Below are 10,749 nucleotides of genomic sequence, written 5' to 3'. Positions count from 1 at the left end.
TAACTGCACATACCCCCGGCTCTACACGCCGCTCCTCAGCTAGAACCGCCCCCTTCTGCTCAGCCAAAACTGCCCGCTTCACCTCATCTAAAACTGCTCCCTTCGCCTTATTAAAAACTGACCCCTTCACCTCAGCAAAACTTCCAGAGCAGGAGGCTGTACCTTAGCTTCGTGGAAAGGAGCTCCTCCGGAGAAAAAGGCCACAGAGAAAGTCCGTCCTCCGTGCTGAGGAGGGACTTGCCCTGGCTGAAAGACCAAAACTTTCCTTAAGCTGGAAGAGGAGTCAATACAATCGTGAATTAATCCGCAGGAAAGTCATGGGGCAGTTTTGTAAATACCAACAAGTGACTGGAATTAGGCTCTAGAGGGGAAGCCATGTGAGCAGTGGCTGAGGGCACTTGGCTTGTTCAGCCTGGAGGATACTGAGGGCAGAGCTCCTTGTGGGCTGCAGCTTCCTCAGGAGGGGCAGCAGAGGGGCAGCACCAATGGCTGCTCTCTGTGACCAGTGACAGAACCTGGGGGAACAGCATGGAACCGTGTCAGGGGGAGTTAGGCTGCATGTTAGGAAAAGGTTCTTCACCCAGAGGGTGGCCAAGTACTGAAACAGGCTCTGCAGGGAAGTGATCACAGCACCAGGCCTGACAGAGTTCAAGAAGCATTTGGACAACATCAGGCATGTGGTGTGATTCTTGGGGATGTCCTGTGCATGACCAAGTTTTGGACTTGATGGTTCTTGGGGATCCCTTCCAACTCAGGAGATCCGAGGATTCTACAATTCTGTGATTTAAGATGGTGCTTCCCTGGTGGTTTTAAAGGACCTTGGGCTTGCCAGGCTCATAATCGAGTAGGACAAACCAGCTCCAGTCAGCTTCTGCGCAGCAGTAATGGTGGATGTGCTGCCAGGTGTTTAGTAGGGAGCTTCTGGGGAACTCAGAAAGGTTGATTTCCATCAGAAATTAGACACCATGGTGTTTTATGTCCACATTTTCCCCAAAAGGTGAAAAGAGCCATGGCACCCTTGGTGAGATGCATGAATTTATGTGACAATACAGAGGGGCTTGCCTGTCTTTCATTTTCTGCAGTTCCCTGGGTTGCTGAATCTGCTGGGTTTAACATATTTTCTCATCTCCAGCAGTGTTGTAGCAGACCCAGAGCTGATTGACAGGCAAGCTGAGGAGAGGAGAATTCTATGAGCTCATTCTGCATCCTCTTGGTATTTTCTTACCGTAATGTGAAATGGAGCAAGAATAATGGGTTAAAATATTAATACTGCAAAAATCAGACACATTGGAAGGAAGCTGCGTTCTTTTGTTCCTTTTACTCTCCTATCAGTCCCTGGAAGACAATAAGGCCAGGAATTCAGAGAGAAATCTAAGTGTAAAGAAACCTCAACACAAACCTGTGGTGGTAGAACTAAAGAGTTTTAAGGCTGTTATAGTTGAAATCCATGTCAAAAATCTTGCCTCAAATTTGCGCCTCTTGAGATATCACTGCAGGTTGGGGTAAAAGCTGTTCAACAGCTTAAGCTTTACCACAGCCTGCTTAACGAGTGACAAACCCATCAGAAAAACATTAGCATACATTAGCATGTGTAAACTGTGCCCTTGCATCCTGGTATGAATAATGCTGATGACTTGCTGAGCTGTGCTGTGGAGAGAAGGGTCCCTCTGCCAGGGGAGTTGGGCTGAGAGTGAGATCAGGCCCTGATGCGGCTTTACGGGTTTCTCCTGCCTAAGCCTAAGCTGTCTCAAGTCCTTGCAAAGCAGCAGAGCGCAGTGGGCTGCGTTCTGAGCACCGATACTCCTTTGGGAGTTGTTGACAACGCAGAGCAAGTTTCCTTCTCAGGATCATGACACCAAGATAAGTCCATTAGCCCGTTTCAGTGGGGCATTGGCAGCTTACTGAGGGGCCAGAGGGGACGATCTGTGTGGATGCAGCCTTGGCTGAAGGAGAAATAAATTATCTACAAAGCAATGGTAAAAAGTGGCCATTAATTATGAGAGGTGACACAACCGTGAGCTCCGGGGTCTTCATTGCATGAGAAATTTGAATCATCAAAAGAGAATATCCTGAAATTGAAGGAACCTCATAATGATCTTTGAGTCCATTGTTAGACAATCAAAAGCTTTGCTAAAATTAAAAAACCAAAAAACACACCCATGGCCTTCCCTTTGGCCACTAGATGAGTTGGTGTAGAAGGAAATTAAGTCAGCACAGCACAAAGTATCTGCTCAGAACATTTCTGTAGTGTGAATTTTAAAAAAATCATTTATATTCTAAACTGTCAAGCCATCAATTCTCATGCTGTAATTTTTGGGAGAATGGCGTATCTTTCGTCTGTAGCCATGAATCCTGCTTTAAGCTCAAAATTTAGCTCAGGCACGAATCAAAATGGAGAGGAGCAGTGGCTGTGTGTAAAACTGCCTCTTGTGCTGCTTTAAATACTCAGCCAGGGCACGGTGTAAAATGGATGCTAATGATCCCTCTGCCTTTTGTTTGAGCCATCCTATGGCAAACAGTCGCATCTTTCTAGTAGGAATGTCGCTGCTTAGGAAGCAGAAGTTTTTTTCCTGGCAAACACCTGTTCCTGGACTTCTACCAAAAGTGTCCTGGACCGTCCACCAACGAGTGCTGGGGGTCTCCCCTACTGATCCTGGTTTTCCTCACTTGGAGGCGCTTGTGAGCTGATAGGCAGGGAATTCAAATCCCCAGCTTCAGTGAACGCTTATCTGTGAGTGCTCCTGAGTATCAGCCTCTGAGCCTGTCCAAATAGACCGCTAGAGGCAGATGCTCCTTCTAGAAAAGTTGCCTGAGTGAGGCCTTTCCCAGAGAGACACCTTGCCCATGAGCAGAATGGAAAGAACTGAAGCCAAGGAGCTTCTGACCACCTTGCTGTGGCCTCGGGTGGGCTCACCCTTCTCATTCCAACTGTGCTTCCATCACCTTCACAATCCCTCAGGAGTCACCACTCCTCTCAGCTCTAAGGAAGACAGTAGTCGAGCTTGAGAGCATTAAATTAAGTTTTGAAGGCACCATTTCATCTCTCTATGAAACAAGGCCCCAGCTGTCACCCCAGGAGTGGTCCTTGGAGAACAAGCCCATACAGATGTGCCTGACAGACCTGCAAGGAACGTGTTAGTGCTCACGAGGAGGCTGCTGCTTTACTGTAGTTCAGCTCAGGCTGCTTAGCTGTTCCAATCATCTCTAAGTGCCCCAGTGAGTGCCTTGGAAACATGATTTCACACAAGCCTGGGATAAGGTGGGAGGTCCAACTGCAAGACTGCTCAGACTGGAGAGTCATAAACTACAACCCCCCAAAAATGACTTGGCATCAAGATTTAAGTGATTTCTAACACAAGGGCTGATTGGAGCATGTGCCACAAAGTGGCAGCTACTGCTTGGGGTCATTCTGGCTGGTGGCTGCTCCTGGTGTCAAACCCGGGCAGCTGCACCAGCCCAGATGCTGTGCAAGAGGAGGGAGCATTGTGCTGATGGTCTTCAGGGGCTCCTCAGGACACTTTCTTGAGACTGGCAGGTAAAAAGCGATACTGCAGAGTGCTCCAAGATCCATATGCACCCTTCCAATAAAAAGAAAAAAAAGGCAAAACCAGCAGTAAATGGGGAAAAGGAACATCTTCCCCAAGTCAGAACACATGGATAATTTAACTGTGACACAGACACCCTCCCACGGGCTGCAGCTCCTACAAGAAAAGCAAGTAGCTGCTGAGCACAAGCACGTCCGTACGGGAGTGGGATGTTTTAAGTGCTGACACAGATTTGGCTGACAAACGCGGTGCTGGCACACTGTCTCCTTTGAAATAACAAATGCTGCTGAAAAACGTGCTCTGCGCTGCTGTGTCTGTCCCCGTGTGCTGTGAAAGTGGCTCCCAGGGAGTTCACCCATGAAGCGGAGAGATCCAAAAATCAAGACCTTTTGTTTGAAGTTCAGTCTTGTGAAAATGGCAGTCCTGCAGTTCCAGGTGACCTGGTGGTGTCCATAGGGCAGAGGTCTTTGGCAATGCCAGCATAGACCCATTCAGAGCAAGGGTCTGGGTGATAGATTCCTAAGTTAATCTGTTTGAGGTTTCTTCCCACATGTTCTTACAGCCACATAAATAATGGGATTATGCCTTGCAATTCCAGGAGCAGAGTCATTTTGTCCTGGCCTGCAGCTCCCTGCTTACCCTGACAGAAGTCTGCTTTCCTCCTCTGATCTCTACAGTCAAGGTGTAGTTTATCTCGGAAAGTGGAATTGTGCTGCAGGGAGGGGACGAGGTTTTGGCAGGGCAAGGAGAACACCCAGGTAGGTGAGTGAATTAAATTCATGGCTTTGGCCACTGAGGCACTGGGCTGGTTTTATTTCCAGCAGTTATTGAAAGGGGAAAAGAAACCAAACCAAACCAAACGTGTGAGAGGGCTGGGCCACTTTCCACCTCTCAGGTGTTTTTGTCTGCAGTTGCATGTGCCAGCTGGGACCCGCATCCCTCATCTCTTGCTGCCTGAAGCTGACAGTGTGATGCAGTGCTTTGGGAAGAGCACTGCGCTTCCCTCCTGGGGCTTGTCCAGCCCCAAAAGCAGGTGGAAGGCTATGGGATAAGTTATGCAGCAGTGTCCCCTGGTTACCCCCTTCCCGCAATCCCATCTGCAAGGTAAAACTGCATCCAAAAGTGGTTATGCTGAGGGGGTGTCCCAGATGGGATCACATGTACCACGACATGCTACATTCTGCCTGAGCCAGCCCCAAAAAGCTCTTCTACAGTGAGGAAGAAGGAAGTAAAGGCTGTAACCTCCTGGGACGTGCTTAGAAACCCTGGGAAGCACCGATGGATAGGCCCTGCTTGACCTGGGGACTATAAATCCTCAGCTCCGCTGGAGCTGGCAGTGCCCCTGCTCTGGCACGAGTGGCTGGCAGCACTGGGGGGATGTCTCTGCCTCTGCTGCATTTTGGGGGCATCTTTGTGGCTCTAAACTACTCCCAGGACCATACCAACCACTAAGATGATTAAGGGATTGGAGCAGCTGTCATGAGAGCTGGGACTGTTAAGCTTGGAAAATTAAGGCTTGGGAGGAGGGTTCTTATCCATGTCTATTAATACCTGGCAGAGGGTAAAGAATCATAGAATAGTAAGGTTGGAATGGACCACTGTGGGTCATCTGGTCCAACCTCTCTGCTTAAGCAGGGCCATCCTAGAGGGCATTGGACAGAATTGTGTCCAGATGTTTTTTTAATACCTCCAGTGAGGGAGACTCCACACCCTCTCTGGGCAACCTGTTCCTTTGTGTGGTCACCTGCATGGGGAAGAAGTTCTTCCTCATTTTCATGTGGAGCTTCATGGGAATCAGTTTCTGCCCATTGCATCTTGCCCTATTGCTGGAAAACACTGAGCAGAGCCTGATCGTTCCTCTGGCACCCTCCCTGCAGATACTGACAGACACTGATGAGGTCCCCTCTCAGTTATAACTTCTTGAGGCTGAGCAGCTCCAGCTCCCTCAATCTTTCCTCCTAAGAGAGATGCTCCAGTCCCTTAATCATCTTTGTATCCCTCTGTTGGATCTGCTGCAGGAGCTCCATGTTTCTCTTGTACTGAGGAGCCCAGAACTAGACACAGCACTCCAGATGTGGCCTCACTAGGGCTGGAGGGGCAGGATCAGTTCGCTTGACCTGCTGCCAATGCTCTTCCAAATCCATCCCAGGATACCGTTGGCCTTCTTGGCTCCCAGGGCACACTGCTGGCTAAGGGACAGCTTATTGTCCACCAGAACTCCCTGGTCCTTCTCTGCAGAGCTGCTTCCCAGTGGCTTGGCCCCCATCAGGTACTGGTGCATGGAGTTAATCTTCCCCAGGTGCACCATCATAGTGAATGTTCAGGGATTTAAATCAGCAGAAGGTGATGGGCGGGCTTTGAGAAGAGGAAGGCAAATGATACAAGCTTAAATAAAAATCACCAGTGAAACCACAGAGACACATCACAGAAAGAGGGGAAGCAGTCCTGGGGGCCCCCAGCCCCGTGGTGACACCATGCAAGGTGTAGGAGCAAGGGCTGCAGCAGCCCCACTGCATGATGCAGGCAGAAATCTCCAGGGTCCCCCCTTTCTGCCCAGCCCATCTGGAGGTGGCACAAGACCCAACACTCTGCCATGCACTTTGTAGCCCGATGCCGCCTCCTCCTCGGTGGGGCAGAAGGCTCCGTGTCACCAGCCACATGCTGCCAAGGCCACTGAACTCAGGAAATTTAATCAAAGCAGTGAGAACCAATCGTGTTTTGAGTGTCAGGGAGGTGGCCCCCACCATGCTGCTGCCTCTGTCACGGCCACCAAGAGGGCAAAGTTCCTGGGAGAGCCAGAGGAAACAGTGCTTCCTTCCCAGCAAGCTTCCAACAATCCAGCAGCTCATCAGGGCCGAGGAGCTGCACAGGAGGGGCACAAAAACCTCCAAAAAACCCCCAGCCCTCAGGAAGAGGGACAAGCAGCAAGAGGGGACACAGAGAGCAGCCTCCCTTCCAGCTCAGTGGTGTGTCCCCTACACAGCAAGGTGGGGACAGCGGATATCCTGGGACAAGGCACAGCCAGTGAGGCAGAGCAGCTCACAGGGTGGTTTAGCATTCCCTGTCACACCCATCCGGTGCGGGGACATTTGGGAACATGGCTTGGCCACCACAGCTGCCGGCTGCAATCTGCTTCCAGTGCTGGACATGGGTCCTTACTGGTCCAAACTTGAAGTCAGGGCCTAGTTAACCAACAGCAGCTGGAGATGGGGAACATAGGGATTTGCACACACAGTAGGGCTGTCTCCATTCCCAGGGCAGCCCTGGTTTCGGTGGCCCCCATCCTGTGTCACCACCTCGTACCATCTTGGGTGATGCATCCCATGCCCAGCAGCCAAATTTTGGCAACATTTGGCTGAGTTGCAGGGCAGGGAAATGCCAAAAATCACAATTATTTCCCATTACATCCCCTGTCATCCTCCAGGCAGCTATGCTGACACCCAGCTTGCCCTGCCCCAGAGCACTGGGGCCAAAGAAACACCCTCACAGCGACACCGACACTCTTTAAAGGTTTGTTTTTATTTCTGGTTTAAAATCAAAATTAGTCATTCTCTGTAATTACATTATATATAGATTTATAGAGACATTATAGAAAAGAATTTTTTGCTTTTGTTTTTCTGCAAAAATCTGTAAATAAAAAATAAAATAAAACAAACAAAAAAAAGGTGGCAGCTTCTGTCCATCCATCTGTCCGTCCCTCTATCACTCCTCCTCCTCCTGCCCTCCACAGCACTTCCCAACAGGCCAGGAAAGGCTCTGGGCTGAGGCCACATCTCACTACACTCCCTACAGCCACAAGCCAGGGAGGGACAGGAGCATGTGGAGCTGGAAAGAAGAAACGCCAGCAGAATATATTAATATCTCATATTTCATTTTATTTAAGTCCTGGGGACTCCAGGTGGCAGAGGGCAGCAGTCCCCATGGCCCTGGCAGCTCCTGGAAAGAAACAGCGAGGTTTCCAAAGTGCAGGTCCTTCCGGGACAGGGCGCGTGCCCTCGAGCGAGAGGAAGGCAAGAGGAGGCAGAGAAATCCAGTACCTCTCCCCGCCGCCCCAGTGCCGGCAGCTGCAGCCGGCGAGGGGGGCAGGAAGGGTGGGCTCCCTGGGTATTTTAAATAGCGATCAGAGGGTGGGATGTGCAGCGAGCCCCCTGCCCAGTGGTGCGGAGGTGGCACCTGTGGGGCCGGTGGCCAGGGACAGGGAAGCGGTGCTCCGTAAGGCAGTGTGCAGTCGTGGCGAGCTGCCGGCGGGCGGGGTAATACTGTGATGTGGTGCTGAGAGCGGGAGCTGCCGGGTCCCCAGTCCGTGCAAGCCCGGGCGGCCCAGCGGTGCCTTTGCCCTCAGAGATGGCAGGTGGGTGTGCGTGGGTCTCAGAAAGCTGTACTGGCCATGCTGGCTGGTGCAAAGATCCGCGGGAGGCTGTCCAGGGTCTCCTCCAGTCGCCGGTGAGCTGATTTACCATCTTCCCCTGCAAGTAAACGCCATGGTCAGTGATCCAAACTGTGTAAGTTCTGTCCCCTGCCCATCCCTGGCCACCTACCCTGGCCTTTCCAGGGAAGCATGCCTAACACCTGGCAGAGCTGAGCCTGCGTGCTATGGCCACAGCACAGAAACCTCTCATTCTCCTTAGCATGCCCCTGGGCAGGTCCCAGCTGGGATCTGGATCAAAAAGTCCCCAGAGCTCCTGATTCAGAGCCTGCAAATCCTGTTCTCAGCTGCCCACGCGGGGCAGGGATAACCCGTGTTTGGGCTGCAGGAGTGTTGGCTTGTGGAGAGCCCCACTTGGGGCCAAGGGACCACTGCTCAGGGCTGTGCCAGCTCCAGTGGTTCCAACAGCTGTGCACATCTGCATGCACTGGCATTGGGGTCCCAAGGGCTCCCCCGGGACCCCCAGGCACACACAGGGATGCACACATCCACGCTACAGGCTCACTCTGAGCTCTGCCCACAAATCTGCCTGCAGCAGCCATCCCCAGCAAGAGGTGGTGACATGGACAATCTGCTGGGACATAGGACACAAGGCATCTACATGTGTCAGGGTGCCAGTGGGATGTGCACTATCAACAACCAAGACACACAGACTCCAAAACGTGACACAGCTGACAGGCTCTAAGACGGAGACATTCGTGAGCAAAGCGGCCGGAGCAGGGACAAGGGGGACAAGGACAGCTCACGTGTCCCAACCTGTGCAGCAGCTGCCGCGATCTGGAGGCCTAGAAACCCACTCAGATGGTTCTCTCAGGGCCATCTAGCAAATAATAAATAACAACCAGGCTTAGTGCTGTGGCTACAGGATGCCTGGCCCTCACTGCCAGCTTGCTCTTGCCTGGCAGAGCTTGGAGCATGATGAACCAGAGTGCGTGGGGTAGGCAGGGACCAGCCACAGAGCCCCATCTCCCATGGGCACTGCTGGCACCAGGAGATGCCACTTGGGATGCTGTGGGTGAGGAGCAAGCAGAGAAGCAGTGGGACACTCACCGCACAGCATCAGGCTCTGCTTGGCTGCCTCCCGCACAGGCTCTTTGTCGGTTTGGCACAGGTAAACCAGCTGCTCGATGCTCTCCTTGGCCTGCAGGAGAAGGGACAAGGAGAGGAGGTTTGAGTGTCAGGGGTGGAGCAGGAACACAGTCAGATGGGGAAGGCAGTACAGGGCATTGCAGCCCCATGGTCCAGAAAAGCCCCTCATCCTCTTTCTTCCCTCCTTTTTCCTTCCTGCTCTGCCCCTGCCTGCTGCTACAGCACATTTGGGGCATCCCCAGCTCTTCTCTCCCAGGAGCAGGAGGCTGTGCAGGTGTGTCCAGAGTCACCAGCCACGTGTTTCCTCTTCCTCTGGAACATGCAGCCCTGCTGCCCCCTCCCCACATCCCTCACCTTCAAGCAGCCCAGCGCTGCACACCCTGCCACACGTGTCTGCACCTCCTCATCCTCCAGCTGCTCCAGGAAGCACACGAGGGCCTGGGGGAGATAGGGGAGTCAGTGCCACCATCCGCAGCAGAGCCGGGGGCAGCCCCCCGGGGGCTGTGGCACCAGCCCACCTCGTCCCTGGCTTGCCCAGCACGTACCCGTTGGCGGAAGCGGGGGTTTTCCGCCAGGCTGCGGAGCTGGGCTGACACGGCGCTCACCACTTTGCTGTTGCCCTCCACGAGGAGCAGGCTCAGTGCCTTCAGTCCCTCCTTCTTCAGGCGGCCCTCGGGCACGCGCTTCAGGGCACGCAGCACCACATCCTGGTCGTCTGAGTTGAGGTTCTGTGCCAGCAGTGCTGCAGGAAGCCATCAGCTCAGCCAAGGTGTGGAGAGTCACATGGCACTGCCCCCACGCCCCTGCCACCCATCCCTGGGCACCCTGGATCCATGCTGGGCAGAGGGGGCCCCACGCAGGGTGCCAATGCATGGAGTTGCTCCCCAAGACACTGGGGACCTACAGCAAGGATATGGGAAGGCAGCATGGGACTGGGCTGCACTCTGGATCAGACTTGCCCACCTCAAGGATGGCTGAGCCTCTGGGTGGTGCCCCAGAATGGTCATGGCACTGCTGCAGGGTGATCAGTCACTATGGTGATACTCTGGCACCCCATCCCAGGGCTTAAGGAGGGTGGGAGGACACCCACCTTCCTCTGCCAGCTCCATCATGTAGGTGTCAAGCACCAGGGCACCGAGTGACTCAAAATGGCTCCAGTACTGGAAGATGGTGACCTGCTCGCTCTGGGCGCTGCCGGGCCGCCGGGGCAGCCGCCGATTCAGCACGTCCTCCACCAGTTTCACACACACTGTGGGAACGAATCAGGATCAGGGTGTGCAGCAGCCATGGTCACCCCTCTGTGGAGCTCCTGGCACCCATATCCTCCCAGTCATGGTCACTGAGTGAGACTGACAGCTCCCCAAACACCCCTGGGCACCCACTCACCAGTATCAGCCAAACCAGGGTGCTGCTCGCTGATGGGAGCTGCATACTGGGCACTGAGCACCTGCAGGAACCGCTCCACGGGGCAGGTGTAGACATTGGGCACTTCCACACAGAGGTCCCAAAGGGGCAGCACGCCCTCCTTCCGTGTCGAGAACTGCACCACTGTGGGGACAGGCACTGTCAGACCTCCCCAAGGCCATGGCAGCAGGCGGGTGACTCCTGCCCTCTGTCTGGCATGGTCCCTCACTGCCCAGCCATGCCCACGAGTGGACACAGGTTTCACACAGCCTCCAGGGGGGCACA

General features: G+C 53.5%; 1 protein-coding gene across 11 annotated transcripts in view; it reads right to left on the bottom strand.

Moving 5' to 3' along the window:
* Positions 1-7,045: 7,045 nt before the first annotated feature.
* The window catches only part of FAM65A (family with sequence similarity 65 member A), a 32,162-nt gene continuing 28,458 nt past the window's right edge, over positions 7,046-10,749 (bottom strand). For 9 of the 11 annotated variants that reach the window (XM_017740887.1, XM_017740888.1, XM_017740882.1 and 6 more), the window contains 6 exons: positions 10,447-10,608; positions 10,151-10,309; positions 9,606-9,802; positions 9,415-9,498; positions 9,022-9,112; positions 7,046-8,011 (listed from right to left, as the gene is read on the bottom strand). In XM_017740887.1, coding sequence (XP_017596376.1) covers positions 7,914-8,011; positions 9,022-9,112; positions 9,415-9,498; positions 9,606-9,802; positions 10,151-10,309; positions 10,447-10,608 — 791 coding nt within the window. In that variant the 3' untranslated portion in view covers positions 7,046-7,913. Of the gene's footprint in view, positions 8,012-8,727; positions 8,792-9,021; positions 9,113-9,414; positions 9,499-9,605; positions 9,803-10,150; positions 10,310-10,446; positions 10,609-10,630 lie in introns of those variants that run through there. The other 2 variants (XM_017740883.1, XM_017740892.1) reach the window with 2 other exon arrangements.

The sequence above is a fragment of the Corvus brachyrhynchos genome, unplaced genomic scaffold (assembly GCF_000691975.1).
Source record: "Corvus brachyrhynchos isolate BGI_N302 unplaced genomic scaffold, ASM69197v1 scaffold26, whole genome shotgun sequence".
NCBI lineage: Eukaryota > Metazoa > Chordata > Aves > Passeriformes > Corvidae > Corvus > Corvus brachyrhynchos.
This window is presented reverse-complemented; position numbering and strand designations above follow the sequence as displayed.